The sequence below is a fragment of the Ammospiza nelsoni genome, chromosome 2 (assembly GCF_027579445.1).
Source record: "Ammospiza nelsoni isolate bAmmNel1 chromosome 2, bAmmNel1.pri, whole genome shotgun sequence".
Lineage (NCBI taxonomy): Eukaryota > Metazoa > Chordata > Aves > Passeriformes > Passerellidae > Ammospiza > Ammospiza nelsoni.
In genome coordinates, this window is record NC_080634.1 from 86942378 (window position 1) to 86961652 (window position 19275).

The window sequence follows — 19275 nt, forward strand, 5'->3', positions numbered from 1 at the left end:
TCTTAAATGCATTACCCCAAATTCTGTGCATATAAAGTGAACATGCAGAGTCCACATTTTCACTTTGTTCAGAGGAAGCTTGTTATGCTTCTGACCTATTACTATGAGGTAGTAGGTCAAAATTACTTTTGCTTAGGAATGCACATTCTTCTTAATGAGCATTTGAAAGGCCTACAAATTACACAGCAATTTTTCTCCCTAATTTCTTTCTCTTTCTCCTGCCTACCTCCAAATTCTAAACTTCTATTTTACTCTATTAGATTGTTTTATATTTTCAAGGTCATTTACTTGATTATTTAAAAAAAAAAATATTTTTTTTTAGTAGGATTGCAATTGTGTTCCACTCAGCACGAGCTAAGTATTATTCCAAAGGTGGTTTTGCCTACTGGGTATAAGTAAAGCAAAACCCTTAAGCAATTTCTACTGTACTTTTTTTTTTCTCCTGGCACCAGGCAGAAGACATGGAAATCTTTTCTTATGAAGAATGCATTATAAATTTGCAAGCTGCATTTTATAATAAAATTTTATTTCCTTTCCCCTAAAAGAAATAGAAACTGTCATCCTCTTCAACAGGTAGAAATAGAATTTAGGTTCAGTTTCTGTCTAAGCTCTCTTTCTGGGACATCAATTGTTATGAAGCAGAGGCAATAAAAGGCAGTAAAGGAAGTGGTCTGTGGAGCACTAAATGGGCTTTGTTTTCACTAGAGTAATGAGAAGTTATTTTTAAAAATTATTTCTATTTCTCTTTCTCATGGCTATCTTTTGTGATCCAGGAAGCTAGGGGAAAAAAAGACAAACAGAGAAGCCAGTCTTTAATGTGTCCTAGTCCTTTCAAAATTCTTCATAGTGAACAAAAAATTCCAATGAAGTCTCCTCTCCTCTCCTCTCCTCTCCTCTCCTCTCCTCTCCTCTCCTCTCCTCTCCTCTCCTCTCCTCTCCTCTCCTCTCCTCTCCTCTCCTCTCCTCTCCTCTCCTCTCCTCTCCTCTCCTCTCCTCTCCTCTCCTCTCCTCTCCTCTCCTCTCCTCTCCTCTCCTCTCCTCTCCTCTCCTCTCCTCCCCTCCCCTCCCCTCCCCTCCCCTCCCCTCCTCTCCCCTCCCCTCCCCTCCTCTCCCCTCCCAGACTGAAATCAGCCCTGTGCAGCCACAGCTGGCAGCTGATGTGTTTGCCCTTCCCCCTGGAGAGCTGTACTTGCTGAAGCACGGCAGGATGACACCTCCCTTGCCTGTCTGCATTCTCAGGGAACAATGCTGTAAGGCCAGGCACTGTTCCCCCATGCCAAGCTGCATGCTTGAAGCTAATGTGTGCTGATAACACTCATGGTAACAGAAAATGCCCGGCTCCATCCGCCTCTTCTGCAATTCTGTATTACTTCATTAACTTTAGTGATTAATTGTTATCTCCATATAGCATGTTCTAGTTGATTCATTATTATTGGAGACAGAAGGGTCGGAATAATACCACGATATTTGCACAGGTTGTCCCATAAGTACTGAGAAATTCTTTAATTCTTCACTTTGTTGTAATTACATTCAAAATGCATGTGAGAAAATGTTATGTTGTCAAGTAGGTTTTTAGAAAATAGTACTTAAAATTCTGCTACTTAGCTTCAAATCAGCACATACCTACTCTCCCTTGCAGGAATTGCCATCATATTTATTTAAGGTGGAGTTGGCCCCACTGTTTTTAAACAGAATTCAAAAAATGGCCAAGACAACAGTCAGAAGAAAATTAGGCAGTGCATTTCCATAAAGCTTTCCTTTATGTACAGACTAAATAAATTAAATTTTCATTAAGAGATTTGCTTTGTTTTATAATACAGCAAATCAACTTTGCTATTGAAAAATTGTGGTAGATAGAACTGACAGTTCTCTTTCCTCTGCTGCTTTGGGAACTCTGTGAGTTATAAGATAAATGAACCAGAGGGATCAAGCTGCTCTAGAAAGAATTTTAGCTGTGCAGAGGGAAAGTGAGTCTTGCTCAGACAGGAGATTTGCTACTTACATTTTCTGGCTAATTGTGCATTTGACTTGCATTTTCTGTCAGTTGCCTAAATATGTGTATTAAAATACTTCAGGATGTACAGAAGGATCATTCTGAGAGCTTCTTTTGCTCCAAATCTCTCTTACTTTCTAAGGAGAGTTTCCTTTCCTGGTTATCTTCTAAAGCAAGCAGCCACTGAGTCTTCAAGGTCCAGGGGATGCAGCCAGCCTTTCAGGAGCTGCAGAATCTTTCACTATTCCTAAATACCTAAAGGTTTCTCTGTGATCCAAACCCATTGATCATTGGGATAACCCAACTTTCTCTTACTTGCATTGTTCTTTTTATTTTAGATTTTATTTTAATTTGAAAGCAGAGACCATTCATCCTGTGATATCTGTGAACTTTTCCTTGTTGAAAGTGAGAATGTGGTGAAAATCTTTGAAAATCACAATACTGTAACTTACATGTTGTTAGCACATAACAAGTCTGTAAAGTGTAAAGTATTGTTCTCTTTTTCTGTCATGCAGGCTGGATTGCCATGTTGGGAGCCCTTTGGCTGCTGGTGCTAGCAGACATCCATGATTTTGAGATGATATTGAACAGAGTTGAGTGGGCAACCCTTCTTTTCTTTGCAGCATTGTTTGTTCTCATGGAGGTAATATTCTCTAAAGCCTGAAGAATTGAAAAAGATTTCAAATGTGAATTATGGTCCTGGAGAGAGGCCTCTGCTGGTTCAATCCCACTGGAATATTGTTGATCAAATGTAGTTATGATAATACAGGGAGGAATAGCAGAGAATGAAAGTTAGTTGGACCACTTTCCTATTTAAATTTTCATTATAAACTTGATCTCATTCTCTTTCCATATTCTGTTTTTGCTGAATGTATCTGACACAATCATTTTTCTATAATTTAAATTTTAGTTTCTGGGTTTATTGTTGGTCCATGTATGCAGATATTTTATGTGTATTTATGTGTTTGTTTTCAATTATTTATACAGATGATAGGAAAAATAATAGAACAAGATTAAACTAGAGTTGAAAAATGCTTCTAGTGCTGTCTGCTTGCTACATGCTGGCTACCAAATGGTCTAAGATATTTAATGGGAGTGTGATTTGAAAGGAAAATAACACTGAATTTCAGTTTGCAATGCTAATTTAAAAAATATTCAGCTCTTGAAATGCCTTGATATCTTGCTGTGTATTTGCTGTATGCTTGTCTGCTTGACAGCATCCATGTCCATTCATGTTTGTATCCCCTTTTATTCCATATTTGATGTTTTGCATGGCTTGAGAGGGTTTATTCTTACACCAAATATTTGGATTTTTTTTTTTTTTTTTTGGTGTGGATGCTCACATTAACTTTTTAATTAGGCTTCTAGAATGCTGACTGTTTTTCAGTTGTTAATTGTTGGGTTTAAATGATGTAATAATGTAGACACATGACTGACAATACCCAAGTGACCACTGACACTGCCATGGCTAGTGAATTGCCTGAGTGAGAAGCCTGGGAAAAGCCTGCGGTAACTAATTTGCTCATATAGCCTCCTTTTCTCCCCTCTTCCCTCCCAATAATTGTAAAGATCCCAAGAATCTGGAAATTGAAATCTTTTAAAAAATCAAGAGCAGTAACAGGGACAACATTTGAAGCAAATGGAAACAAGAACCAATCTGACTGACTCTAATTAATGCCAAGCTGGAAGTCAAAATCTGGTAACCTTCAAGAAGATGAGTGGAAACTCTGATTATCTTTATGAAATTTTCTGCGAGCTACTAAGTCTAAAGTTAATCAGGAAGTATTGATTTACTGTATGCTCACCAGAACAGGAAATTTTTAGTCCTCCATTTTATGAGGTTCCATATAACCTTGAATTTCTACCTCTTATAGGCAATCAGTGCTGAAGCCATGTTTATTTTGTCTACTGCTGTTGTAACAGTTTATTAGTTGTGTTCCCTGATGTACTTATTTTTTGAACTTGGATTGACTGGCTGATTTGAGTGCTTTGTGCTCTGCACAATACCATAGTAAAATACACAGGAAGTTATTTGCCATTTACTGCCAGACTTTGGATACAACTATTATAATTCACTGAACTTCATTTTTTCAGTTTTTCATGTCACCAGTGTACAGTTTGCTAATGAAATAATATTTTTCTGGCTTTCTAGAATAATAGCAGTTTAAGGTAATGGAAGAAACTTGTCCAGATAATTAAGACAAAAATATGAGACAATAAATTCTTCCCCACAATGAATGAGAAAATATTCTGTGTATATCATCACTGCTAATTTTTATCTGAATCTATTGGATTAGTAGGTGGCAGTCCTTTCCAAGGTATTTTTCTTTCCTTTAGATTACCAGTGTCAAGAAGAGACTGGTCAAAACAAAGACATACACTGAAGTATAAGAAATCTTTCCATAGTCTAGGGTATCCAGAAATTGCCAGCTCATACTGCTCACCCTTGGTGATCCTTCAGCTTGGATAGTTCCCAGTCTGAAGCTGTGTCCTGCTGCTGTAAATGTTCTCTTTCCTATTAAAAGGCACATTTAAAAACCTATGAGGGACTTAGGCTGCAAGTAATTTTGGAAAATGTGATTTGAATTCCAGATATTTTGGAAACCATTATTTGAGTTCCTGAACTATGGGGGAACTCCTGAAGGTTCTGCCTTTGGGAGTCCATCAGTCCAGTCTGGTGCATCTTTTACAATTAAAAACTTGGAAATCCTTGGAACTCTCTTGTTATCTATTGTGTCCCTTGGGTAATTAATCTTTACAACTGTCTTTTTAATCTTTATCCACAAGTGGCTGTTACATGCTATAAAAATCTTTCTGCTTCTTCTCTCTCTGTAAAATAAGTCCCTATGCTTCTCAGGATTACAGTTCTTTGTTCAGTTTTATAGTAGAAATTGGCATGTTACCTTAATTCCTTCAGGCAGAGTTTATTTACAAGAGTCATCATGACATACTGCCCACAAGAGGATTAATGAAAATTTTTATGCATAAATTAGACTTTGTTTTAAAATGGCACAAGATGTCTTTCTGCAGAAAAGCTCTGTTGTGAACTCCCCCACAGGAACTAGTGTGCCTGAAGACACCAATTAGTGCAATAATGCTTACTCCTCTTAAAAGACACAGGAATGTCCAGGAGACCCTCTGTGCAGTTTGCATGTAGGGGAGGGCAGGGTGCTAATTGCTGACTTGCACTTAGGTGCTTGCAGGAGATTGGCCTGGAGATCATAGAGACATCCTAAAATTATTTATGTGATTAATATTGTCACCATCTCTAATGACATGGGCTACCTGCAGACTCTCTTGCAGGAGTGATGTGTGTGTCCTAAATGTCTCTTTTTGAGTTCCAGAATTAATTTGGAGTGTTACTGTTACTGTTAGTAGATAATTAATAAGGCAGCAATATTAATTGAATGTAAATCTGGGCCCTAATTGCTGGCAACTATCTGTTTAGAAGTTTATTTTGAAGCATGAACACAGCAACGATGCAAAAATTATTGCTGTTCATTAAGAATATTGCTTTTACATACATTTAAAGAGTCACTGTCATATCCTTTGAGTTAATAAAGCAACACAAATAGCTTAGAAAGAAAACGGTAACTCAAAATCAACAACAAGAATTAACTTCTTAGGCAACATTCTCCTTGGAAGACAAAATAATGAAAAAATGTTCTTTTTTTTTAAGTGTAAGTGATATGTGCCTATATTGCGGCTTGTTTTTGCATGCTGTATCTTTAATTGTAGATAAACCTTTTCTTGTTCAATGTATTGTTAAAAAATTAATATTTCTGGGCCAAATTTACCAAATTTACCAAATTTTTGGTATCTGGTATCTGGTATCTGGTGATACCCAAACCACTGTTATTCTGCTGTGGTCCAATTGAGCTGCAGGTACAGGAATTGCCAGTCTGAATGAAAGCACCTTAGTCACTGACAAGCCAGTGTCCTGTGCCACACCACTCGATGCCTATTGGGATCTTTGTCTGCATCTGTCATGGAATTTGACAGCATGTGAATTGAGTGCTTTTTTCCCCACTGCAGTCTCTGTCTGACTGCCAGGTGGGGGGATTATACAGATTTGTGTTGTGTGAATACTGACTCCTGCAGCTCTGTGAGGGACTGATGTCAGTAAGGGAGGCATTGCAGCTGACTGCTTCTTTTTCTTGACAAAAAAAAAGAAAGCAAGGCAACCAGCGTGGTCTAGGCTAAATAAAAAATGATGTGATTTTCTCCCTTGAGAAACTGAGACATCATCAAATAGATATTCCTTATTAAACCTGAAAATAGTACTTCGCTCTTCATGCCTACAAGAAAAGAAAACATAACCAAAGTGAATTAAGGGCTAGCACTCACAAGTTAAAATCACCCTTTTACCTTGTGGGTCAAGGGCATGGGTCACTGTCCTTGGGTGTGAAGACTCAGTCTGTATTCTGTGTGCCCAAGGAGAGATCTGAGTTAATACCACCAGGCTGAAGCCTTCCTTTATCTTTTCATCTGTGGTAGCACCACTGGATGCTGTCTAAATGTCCTGTACAACTGGGAATGGTTCTCACAGGGAGGACAGAGCACTCTGACCAGGCTGTCCTGGGGTTCTGGCCTTACGGGATCACCTCCTTAGTCCATGTGCCTAACTTGGACATTGGAGAGATGGATTTCCTGCCTTTCAGATGCTGCTGCCTCTGTGCCAATTTCCATTGACCCAATATCTCTGTCCCGGTTTTAGCTGATGGATACTGGTTTTGGTTGTTTTTGTTGTAGGTTTTTGGGTCTCTTTTTGAATGGGTCAGAGATAGCCATAAAATAGAAATATAATTTGTTTTCCTGTTTCTTCTTCTGAGACTGAACATGAGATGCCTGATTTCATCCAGCCTTTGAAACACATGATATACTTCTATTATATTGTGGGTTTGGGGAAGTTGGTTTAAAATCAGTTGTCTTCAGGTTTTCGGAAGACATGTATCCACTGAATAATGTAATCAAATTTCAGCCATTCTCTGATCTTGTGTCCCATGCTCTTGAATGACACAACAAGTTATTTCAGTGCAACCTTTGCTCACTTCTGCAAATACATCCATCAATTTCTGTTGTATCTTTTCTTGCCTAAAATGAATTCTGTACAAGCAACATGAGTTGAATATAAATATTTTGTAAATGAGACTAAATTATTGCCTTTTTTTACATCCAGTGAAAAAAAAGTAAGTACGTAATGCAAAAAGTAAGTACTTCATTAGTTGATATCCATGTCCTTTTTTTTTCCCCCAGGCTTTGGCTCATCTGCACTTAATAGACTATATAGGAGAGCAGACAGCTTTGTTGATAAAGGTATGTTTAAAATATTTATAATTTTTAACAGGCAAGAAAAATAGTTTTATTCCAGTAGAACAATAAAGAATAATTTTGTTTTGAATTTGATGGTAGTGATTGCATTCCTGCATCAGTACTATCAAGAAAGAATGTCATACTTTGGCTGGATGATATTTAATATGTATATATCTGTCCACAGCCAGAATAAATATAGCCATAAATGCAATAGAAAAGCTTTTTCTATAGTCTAAAACTCCAACATGCAAAGGTGAAAAAAGTATAAACATCTAAAGGTCAAAATTCACAGTTGTACAGTGTATTTTTTGCGTGAAATCTGAGTATTAGAAATATCAATCTCTGTACTTCTATTTGTCCTTGTTTTCTTGGAAGAAGGACTGTAATTGTGTTACTAAATGTTAGGCTATTTTATCTAAGATGCCTTTCCTATCTCAGAGCCTAAAGGAATAATAACTGTCGATAAATTAAAACTGTAAAGAACGTGCAATTACGCCATGGGGGACACGGAGAACAACGCTGATCTCAAAGTTATAATTTTCTCTCTCTCAATTCCAGGTGGTTCCTGAGGATCAGCGCTTGGCAGTGGCCATTATTTTAGTGCTCTGGGTGTCTGCTCTGGCCTCCTCCGTGATTGACAACATCCCCTTCACAGCTACAATGGTAAGCTCTGTGCAGCACTGCACATCCTCCTCCAGGTGCTGGCAAGGGAGCTGAGCTTCCTGATTACACTTTGCTGTTTGGTTTCTTGGGTTTTTTGACCTCTGCTGTGCTGTAGCTTACTTTATCCTGTGAGATTGAATCAGTATTAGAAACTAGCTCATGCTCTTAAGGCATCTTGCTGGCCATTGACCCCTGCAGCTGCAGGTAGCTGTGGGACCAGAGGCACTGTTTTGGCTGCATTTCTGCTTTTTCTCCTCTTATATCCACATATATACTTGAAAAACAGAATTTTCTTTTTGATGGAAAGAAAAGATGTCGTGATCCATCCACTGCTATAAATGTTTTTCCTCTATGTGCTCAGTAGTTATGCTAATGCCTTTTTAACACCCATACCTTTTATTGCTGCCTTACTTCTGTAATTAGTTTAGAAACCACCAAATTATGTTAAGCATAACAAATGCTTGTCAGCAGCTGAGCTTTAACATCAGAAAAGTATCAAGTTATAACAAATTATGGCATGCTCAGATAGGTTTATTCAATCAAGTTCTCTGTTTAAAGTGTGATAATTCATTCATTATACCATACTAATATTTCATTGTTACAGCTCTTTCTCAGCATATCTTTTCTTCACATTTCTTTGTCCATTATTGGATGCTCATGTCCACTCTCAACCTGTGCTAAGGTTTAAGACATTTCTTGTAGGGCATATGACAAATTGGGCAGATTTGTGACCACTCTATAAATATATATTGCTATGGTATTTTGCTTTGATTACCATGGTGTTTCCTGTGAAATGATATTGATTTAACCACAACAGACTGTGAGCAACAGGCGTGAAAGGAAAGATCGTTTTGGGGTAAGTCACCTCCCAGCAAATGCTTGAGGACTACTAAGCAATAATGCAGAAATCTTCACTTAGAAGATTTTTGTCTTATACCCAGCTAGTCCATAAAAATTGGCTTGGAGTAGTACCAAACAGCACCATGAAATGAGTGTGTTTTGGGAAATGGGACTGAAGTGCAAGAATCTTTTGGGATGCCTGAGGACCATTTCTTTTGTATCTTTGAAGGTGGCAAAAACAGAATGACAGGAAGGGAACCATTTTTAACATTTTAAGCTACTTAAAATTTGTATTTTTCTAATTTTGTTATAGGATGAACATAAGAGACTGCTACAATATTCTAATTTTATTTTAATAGGCAGAGAGAAGAGACAAGAAGAAAAATGCATGCATATTCTCACCTATGTAAAAGCAGTCATTAGCTGAGGTGTTAAGATGTTAATGTGCTACTTGGCAAACTAGAGTTGAGACTGATCTACTTCTGTGAATAGGCTTGCACTTTAGCCTTTGTCATTCTGCATCAGAAAATACTTACAGAATGTTCTTAAGTAACTAAGTCCCAAGGTCTTTAAACCTCCATTTAAAATTCTTTTTGATTCTTTAATACTATGTTCATACTCTTAAATCAAGCAGTATTTAGTTTTGGAAGGCTATTTTTCAGGGTATGCACCAAAGTTATGAACTCCTGATGAGGAGTATAAAATATATTGAACCCAACTCTTTTGTAGAATGACTTTTCACTAATCAGGAATTTCTATATGTGAGTTTGGTTTGGCATCCCCTAGTGATGTAGGAGTATGGGGCACCTGCTGTGATGTAGCCATGAATGATCCTGTCCTTTCCTGGGAAAAGATTCCAGCTCCACAAATGAGCCTGCACTCATCATAATGAAAGACAGACGTAGTGAATTCATCCAGGTGTCCACAAGTCTCCTTCAGTGGTGAACCAATGTCGTGACAATGGGTCAATCTCTCCTGCATTTTTCATTAGTTATAGCTTTGATGGACCAGGTGCTGGCTTGCGATGTGGAATCCATCAAGTTCTTTCAGATACAAAATATCTGGGCAGTTTCATAGATATCAGCTGTGTACTATGACTAAAGTGTTTGGAGGGTGACATCCCAGACCTCTGCCTACATTGGCTTTGCCACAGACCAGAAGGAGTTAAGGGAAACCAGTCTCATGGGATAATGGCTTGCTTGACTTGTACGTGAATTCTTTAATTATCATACAGAGATGATGAAAGGCCTGGTGGCAGCTCACAGTCAAGGATGCTAATAGTGTCATTTCTACATTAGAAAGACAAGCATACCATGATTTTTGTCTCATGTTTCAGTAATGAGCCAGTCTTGCCAGTTCTTTTGATTTTGAGCCCCCAGATGACTGTGGGAAAAACTACTGTGATGGTGAGGGAGTCTGGAAAGCTACACTGTGTTGTTCCTTAGGGGTGGGAAGCTTCAAGACAGGCATCAATTTGTACGTGAGGTGTCCCCCAATGCTGCCTCTGTGCTGTTGGATAAGGTCTTCCCCTCATCCCCTAAAACAATATGCTGTGCATGTTGTCCAGACTTGGAACAGGGAGAGGAGATGGGCTGAACAACCAGAGTAGTAACTCAGAAATGGATTGAGGAGGCGACAGTCTTCCATGTGAGGTGACTGCCCCCCTAGGCTGGAGGCTCTGTGGATGTGAACTCTTTCAATTTTCTGTTGTGTGTAGTGTTTTGACCCAGGAACTACATGAGAAATGGAAGAAATACACAATTCCATTAGAGCCTGAGTCTTGACTTAGGTGAATAGCTGAAGGGAATCAAAACAAAAAAACCTTCAAATAGCTCTGTAACTGTGATGTTGTGTTTCCTTTAAAAAACCAAGCTGATGTCCAAAATTGCCGTCCAAAATTTTCTTTCAGTCTCTGTTTTTGAATTAGTGAGATAATCAGATTCATAATGATTTCCTATGTGTATAGAAAAGAAAAAGGAAGAAATATTAATGCCTAATTAATGGATCTTGAGACTGAAAGTTTCACTTTATCTGTGTTTGGTTAAATTTGACTGCTTCATGTAAAGTTTCAGGTTTGACAACGTGAAACTGTATAGCTGACTTAACAGTCAGTTAACTTACTTTAAGAGGATGTGAAAAGTGGAAATTGTAGATTGATATTTTAAAAAGGGAATTAGAATTACCTGAGCCAGCATTACACAGAATTCTAGGAAATAAACTATTTTATGATTTGAAGTAATGAAAACCAATAAGGAAAATTATTTCCTAGAAGAAATTCAAGGCATTTCCAAGAGATTCTATGTATCTATGTAGGCAAATTAGGATTCTTCCTTATCCTAAAACACAACACATTATCTGCAGTCTTAAGAACAAAACACAAATATTTTTGGTTATTTTAAGATGAGTATAATTTAGAGTGAAAAATATTCATGTCTTTAAACAGAGTGAACATATTTTCAGGAGCCTTCCGCAACATAGAGAAAATTTCTCTCTTACTAAATATTCTGAAATTACAAAAGTCAGATCAGTGTATTATCTGAAGTGCCTTATCCTGAAAATACCTTTACAGTGCAACACTTGTTGGTGAAATTCTTCTCTGCTCTATACAAGGGTAAATCTGGTGTAGCCTACAAGCAAAAATGTCAGTACCATATGGAATTCATGTACGGAAGTTGCTAAATGGAAAACTCTGTGAAGAGGGCAGAACCCAGCATCTATTTTTGCTACAACGGATGCTGTACAAAGATAATAGCCTAAAGAAACAATTGAATGAGTTTCTGAGTGCACTTAGCTCATCATAGGTTGAGTACTTTTATTGTTTCGGTCTTGCCAAAATTCTGTGTTTTCAGAAATTAAAATAGAGCATTGGAACTGCATGAAGACAAAACAGTTTTTGAAATGTCGTCTAATTGCTTATTTCTAATAATTTGTCCTGTATGCAAAGACAATGAACTGCCTCAAAACAAGATGGGAGGGGAGGAGTTGAGAATTGCCCAATGAACTGTAATCCCAGGACTTTCCTCTTCACTCTAAATTGAAAAGTGAAAATCCAGCTCCCTAATTAAATACATGTCTGCATGAGAGTTTATTGCATTTCTTTGCATAAGCATGCCTGGCAACTGTGATAGCTATCTCCAAGTGATAGGACAATTAATTGTTTCTTGTCACCAAGTAAAAGAAATACTGTATAAAAGTATTGTAGAATTATAGAATAGACTATTTCACTTGGAAGAGACCCACAGCAATCATCCAAAACAATTGCCTGAGCAAATCAGTACTGACCAAAAATTAAAGCCTGTTATTTAGGGTATTGTCCAAATGGCTCTTAAACCCTGACAGGCTTAGGACACTGAGCACCTCTCTAGGAATCTTTTTCCTGTATTTGACCACTCTCTCAGTACAGAAATGCTTCCTAATGTCCAGTCTGAATGTGCTATGATGCATCTCTGAGCCATTGCTCCGTATTTTGTCACCGGATCCCAGAGGAGCTCAGCACATCCATCTCTACTTCCCCTTCTCAGAAAGCTGTAAAAAGTAATGAAATCACCCCCTCAGCCCTCTTCTCTCCAAACTGGACCAACTCAGCTGCTCCTCACAGGACACAGCTTCCAGCCCTGTCACCAGCTTTGTTGCCCTCCTCTGGACACACTCAAGGACTTTCATACAGTCCCTCAAGAGAATCAACAGCACCTCCCAGTACAGTATCATTAGTAAACTTGCTAATGGTGCATTCAACTCCTGCTTTCAGATTGTTAAATATTCAGATAAATATTTTGAACAGAACTGGCCCTAGAACCCTGAGGAACATCTCTGGTGCCTGCTCACCAGTCAGCTGTAACCCCACACGCTGCAGCCCTCTGGGCCCTGCCCTTCAGCCAGGGGTTCACCCAGTGCACCGCGAACCTGCTCATCCCACAGCTGGACAGCTTGTCCATGCTGTGAGGAACAGTATCAAAAGCCTTCTTAGGATCCAGAAAAACTACATCCACTACCTTCCCTTCATCCATGAGGAGGGTGACTTTATTATAGAAGGATATCAAATTAGTTAAACCGGACTTTCCCACTGTGAGCCCCTATTGACTGTGCCTGATGATTGTATTGCTCTTTAAATGCCTTTCAACAGTAACCAGTATGATCTTTTCTGTATTTTTCCATGATCTGAGGTAAGACTAACAGGTCTGTATTTCTCTGGGTCTTTGTTCATGCTCTTTCTCTAAACTGGAATAACATTGACAAGCTGCCAGCCAGCAGGGAACTTCCCAGGTTTCCAAGACCTTAGGTGATCAAGAAGGGTTCTGCCATAACCTCTGCTGGCTTCTTTAGTACTCTGGGATGATTCCCATCATGCTTCATGGACCTATGAACATTCAGCTGATACGACTGGTCCTTTTACAGTTTCAGGGTCCCAACTTTTGAGTTTGAGAAATACTTTGTGTGAAACTCTGTGAACTTTGCATGTAAAAGGATGTGTTGCCAGCAGCAAATATAATCTGTGTTGCCAGCTGAAAATCCAGTATATATAGTTATACCTGAGAATTGCTTAAGAAACACCATGATAATGTTCTATCATAAAAAAATTCATAAACCAGGAGCTTGGCTGTTATATTTCTCACATTTTAATTTTTGAATGGCAAGAGTTTTTGTAATGTTGCATATCCAGCTTTCTTTGTCTGCAGAATGAACATATTGATGCTCTATTGATGCCCTATGTGACATTCTATTAAACCTCTGATATTTCTTTTCCTTTATCAATAGGCTAAACTCACAATGATTCTTTGACAGGCAGACTTCCTGATTTTCAAGGCCTGGACTTTCCTAGTATTGTCATGTTTGAATAGCCATTAATTTCTGCCATAGATTTTTAAGTGACATGGTGTTATTACCAGTATGCTCTTTAGTTTAATTTACATGTTTTATCAGCTATATATGCTGAAGCCATCTCTTTGTATTTTTCTTTTATTACCAGAAATAAAAAAACAGCCACAGTAAATCCCTGTTTTTAAAACTGATTTTAAATACTATTTCTTCAATATAGAGCAGCAATTTCTGTGAATCATCTGGCTGACAAGGTGACTTAGTCTCTGACAGGTCTTAGAAAGTAAATAATTTTTGGCCCACTGTTTATTGTCTCTAACACTATTGGATGCTTTTCTCTTGCAGTGCTGAATGTTTCTCCTGTATCTCATGTTCTTAATGCCAGCTCTATTTTTGGAATTTCCTTGCCCTCTGCCCTTCCAGCATTATCTATAATGTCCTGCATTTCACTGCTCGGTAAAAGTGCAAGACTAGGCTGTACCTGTCTGCAGAGACAGAGCAATCATCAACAATTTGGGAAGCTACAAATAGTTTGTTTTCTATTAATGCATATTCTCTGCAGTTTTCACAGAAGACATCTTTGCCACAGGCAGTTCTTAGTGAAGTGTGTGTAGTAGAGTCTCATGGTGTAGAGCTGCAATGAGTTCCTAAAACAACAGCGTGAATTGCTGTTTCATAGACATGCACAAATAGACAAACCAGAAAATGTCATAGGAACATGGAATGCTTTAGGTGTAAAGATCTTTTAAGATCATCCAGTTCCAACCCTCCTGCCATGGGAAGGAACTCCATCCACCAGACCAAGCTTTTCAAAGCCCTGTGTAACCTGGTCTTCTACACTTTGTCCATATTGAAGACAAAAGTGTTAAATGGCACCAATCCCAATATCAACTCCCGAGGAATGACACTTGTCAATGGGCTCCCCTCAGACATTGAGCCATTGACCACAAGTCTTTAAGTATGACCATCCAGCCAATTTCTTATCCACCAAATGGTCCATCAGATCCATGCCTCTCCAATTTGGGCCCAAGCTATCAAATTTGCCAGGCACCATTTGCATTTAGTGAAGCCATATTGGATGTCATAAATAATTTCCCTGTTTTCCATTTGCCTTAGCATACTTTCCAGGAGGATCTGCCGGATGACCTTGCCAGGTATTGAGGTGAGACTGGCTGGCCTGTAGTTCTCCAGGTCTTTCTTTTTCTCTTTTAAAAATGAGGATTATGTTTCCCCTTTTCCAATCAGTGGGATTCACTAGACTGCCATGACTTCCCAAATATGATGCATTGTGGCTTAGTCACTTCCTCAGCTGGTTTCCTGAGGACCTGCAGATCTATCTCATCGGGTCCCATGGATTTGGGCACCTTCTGTTTCCTTAGAATGGTCTCAGACCTAATCTTTGCCTACAGCAGGTGGTTCTTCATTCCTCCAGTCTCTACCTTTGCCTTCCATGACTTGAGCAATGTGGCTGGAGCTCTTGCTGGTGAAGACCAAGACAGAAAAGCTATTGAGTACCTCAGCCATTTCCACATGTCCTGGATAACAGGGTCTCCTATTTCCTTGCTCTACATTTTCCCTAGTCTTCCTTTCATTACTGAGGTACCTATAGCAGCTTTTCTTCTTTATCTTGATGTCCCTGACCAGATTTCAATCTCTCAGAGCTTTAGCTTTTCTAACCTGATTGCTGGCTGCTTGTACAATCTCTCTCTATTACGCCCAGGATACCTGTCTCTGCTTCCACCCTCTGTAAGATTCTTTTTATCTGTGTTTGAGTTTGTCCAGGAGTTCCATGTAGGCCTCCTGGCATTTTTGCCTGATTTTTTCTTTGTCAGGATGTGCTTCTGAGCTTGGAGAAGGAGGTCATTGAATATTAACCAGTGCTTTTGGGCCACTCTTTACCTGCTGAATTCTACTGCACAGCTATAGGACCTGGTAACTTGCTTAGGTGACTCTTCTTGCACAATGAGGGTGTGTGCAATTTCTTGTACAAGTGCTGTCCTTGGAAAGCAGAAATAGCTGAGAGGGTTTCCCTGTTTGTGAGCCTGCTGCTCATCCCAGGAGGAGATGCTCACTGATAGAGCTGTACCAGTGCCCCTCCTCTGGTCGTCTCTCTGCATATCTGGTGCACTGGTGGGGTGTGGGGCATGATTTGCTCTGCACTCAGGAGCTGTCCGCCAATGGCTTTAGGACTCATCTCAACAATAGTAAATATTGAGAACTAAATTGTTTTTAATTAAATATAACTTAATTTTGTACTGCTTATCATGTTCTAGCTGTGATGGTTTGAAAGGAATAAAGTTTGTGATAAGAAATGACATCTTTATTTACTGTTTCATGCACAGAACAGGCAAGATATTGAGCATGCTGAACCTTCTTTAGGCCTTAAAATAGAAATAGACATCTTCAGGCAATGTAAAATTAAAGAATAATTGTTTAGAAATTAGCTTATCTAGGCTAATCGATAAGAGGGTTTAAGAGGGCTGAGTAGCACCACTGGTGGGAGGAATGAGGAAAGGGTCGTAATTCTTCATTAAACCTGTATATTGCTCCATACCAAAAGAACACATGCAGTCAATAAAGCTGAGCATCACTCAGCCATCAAAGTGAAAGCATTTTTCAGGAAGCAGAAGAGATCATACCCCTTGAGAATGAACTGTGAAATACATTAAAATGACAAATTGGAGGATTAAAAGTCATAACTCTATTCACTACCAAAACTCCTAGACTCTGAGAAAGCATTAATTTTAAGATATATCACAGTTATTTTCTCAAATCTTTTCCTGCTTCATATGTTACTGTTCCACATTTTCTTATTCTTTCTCTTTGCCTTTTTTCCCCATAAACCCTGAACATGTTAAAAACAGGAGAATGATATTGTCACCTCTCCCCTTCCCAATAACTTTCTCTCTACAGGTACTGGTCACACCATTTTTTCAAACCAAGTAGTCACAAAATTATGTTGAACTCAAACCATTTTTCTGAACTAAGGTGAAGTTGTTTAGCTTTGAAGAATGTTACTGGCTGAGAACTGGTGCTAGATCTGGCTAGAAAACCTGCCTGCTGTATTTTTCGGCTCTATACCAATTGGCTAATGAAGTCTATGATGCCTTCCTACCAATCTTATTTCACTTTTCAGGGTTTTTTTATATTTCTCTTTTTTTTTTTTTTTAAATTTTATTTTATTTGCTAAAGCAATTAAATGAAATCCATAAAACTGCCTGTTCTGGTTTTGACTGGCATGGAATTAATTGTCTTAGTAATAGCTGCTACAGTGCAGTGCTTTGGATTTACTACAAGAATTATTTTGATAACACACTGATGTTCTGGTTATTGCTAAGTAGTGCTTATCCCCAGTCAAGGACTGCTCATTTTCCCATGCTGTGCCAGGGAGCAGGAGCACAAGAAACTGGAGAGTGGGTGAGGGGCCATAACCAGGAGAGCTGACACAAACTGGCCAAAGGGTTATTCCATGCCACACAATGACACACTAAGTAGGGAGTTGTCCAGTTGTCACCAATTGCTTCTGAGAGATGGGCTGGCCAGCAGTCAGCAGGTAGTGACCCAATTGTATTATACAGAATTAATTTATCTTCCACTGTACTCCTTTTTCTGTCACTCATTTTCATTAATATAATAAGTAATAACAATAAAAATAAAAATAATGATCTTATTTGCTATTGTGATAATTATTAATTATTGCTATAATATTTTTACAATCATTAAACTGTTTTTATCTCACCCCATAAGGTTTAAAGTTTTTTCCTGATTATTCTTTCTCTCTAAGGGGAGATGTGGGGGGAGTATGAGATGGGAACCACATGGTGCTTAGTTGCTGGTGGGCATTAGACCATTTGTAAATATTTCCCAGTCAACTAAATCTGCATTCTCTAGTAAATATAATGTTGAAATAAGAAGTAAAATAACTCTGATCTGCTTATGAATTCAGACACCTGCAAAATGGAGTTTTCTCAATTTTTCCCTAATCAATCAGATATTTTTGATTTAAAAAGGATTTGTAATTTTTTGGTTACTAACTCAAGATCTACAGCCATCTTCACTGTGAAGGTCTGGGCATCCTTTACCATCATCTCCAGTGAGAAGAGGAGATGCGTCTCTGTGCTTTAGCTTTCATGGAATGAAAGGGGAATTGATTTATAGTCACTGTCAGGTCCCTGTAGACCTAGAAGGGTCTCATGGAAGGCATTCAAAACCCTGAAGACAGTCTCAGTTTTGTTAGCAGTACTTGTGTCAGGCTTGACCTAATGTCAATAGCTTCTCCTCAGGTATGGGACTAGCGCAGTCAGTGGGGAAAAATGAACAAAGGTCAAGCATATGTTGCAAAGAAACTAATTAAGAAAAACAACATCAAGAACAAAAAAATTCCTCCCCCCCAATTACTCTTTGGCCTTACTGGTGGTATTAACTGTTTCTTTTAATGAACTTTGCTTATGTGGTGCTGATAGTTGGATTATGTCTTCTGAGTCTCTCTCTTTTCTTCTTGAACACAGATTCCTGTGCTTCTCAATCTGAGTAAAGATCCAGATGTTAACTTGCCTATGAAGCCATTAATCTTCTCATTGGCTATGGGTGCATGCCTTGGAGGTAAGAGTTCATGTGAGAAAGCTGACATAAGGTAACAATTGTTGCATGTATAAACTGGCACAATTGGTTCAATCATTTTACTGTGCAAGGCATATGGAGGGCCTGATTCAACTCCTTTGACTTCAAAGCACTCCTGGATGAAGATCCCATTGAGTTGCTGCTGCTACAATAGGATTTTTGCAGTCTGTGTTTGAAGTCTGTATCTGCATAATCTACAGACATAGAAACAGTCCAGATGGTGCTTATATGGCTCTGATCTTTTGTGAGAGAAAAGACAAAGATACATTTGGCTTTCAGAACAGAAAGCCATCATTGCTCATTGAAAAGATGCAGAAAATGTATAATAGCTAAGATCTGAATGCTTGATTCAAAATCTGCTGAAGTCACTGGAAGGTTTTCTGGCTGGTTTTGGATACAGAAATTATTCCAGTATCCATTTGCTGACCTATTTATTACTCGTCATTGTAAGGAAAATACTTTTTAAGTCTTTGGGAAATGTACCTTTAATAATGAATCTAACAGCCATTCTTCTAGTATCCATCTTGATGTTAACTGGGATTGTGGGTATTGTCAGTATATTAGCACAAAAGAAGGACATGTTTTCATGACTGTTTTTAATTTTTTTAATTAAAAAGGTAGCATGTATGTACTGTAGGCCCTTGATTTTGTCTCTATTTTTTCTAAGAATAAAAGAGGATAACAATCCAGTAGTTTTAAAATTAATTCTTGCAAGGATTTTTTTTACATTTTGGAAATGGCTTGTGAAGATGTTACAATACAATGTTTCCATATAACAAGTCCACTAAGTGCTGTTAAAATGTGTGAGTTTTAAATCAGAAAGAAAGTTAGTATTATTTTTTTACTACTTAGAATTTAAATGCTAATTACATTCTATTGGCTGATCCCTAAATATTTAGGTAGTTAAGTTATATAAAATTAAAATTAATAACATCGTGTTCCACCATGAATCCACCCCTTCTTCCCCTCCATGCCCCTCCAAACAGTTCCTGTGACTCCACAGGGATAAGTAAACCCAGTTTTTGTGCAAT

The 19275-nt window shown here is 38.3% G+C and overlaps 1 protein-coding gene across 1 annotated transcript in view; it reads left to right on the forward strand.

Annotated features, from left to right (window-relative positions):
• OCA2 (OCA2 melanosomal transmembrane protein) overlaps positions 1-19275 on the forward strand; it is a 186344-nt gene that overhangs the window by 118293 nt on the left and 48776 nt on the right. Inside the window, exons 20-23 of the mRNA XM_059465987.1 lie at positions 2509-2636; positions 7250-7309; positions 7865-7969; positions 18133-18226. Of these exons, the coding sequence (XP_059321970.1) occupies positions 2509-2636; positions 7250-7309; positions 7865-7969; positions 18133-18226 (387 nt within the window). The remainder of the gene's footprint in view (positions 1-2508; positions 2637-7249; positions 7310-7864; positions 7970-18132; positions 18227-19275) is intronic.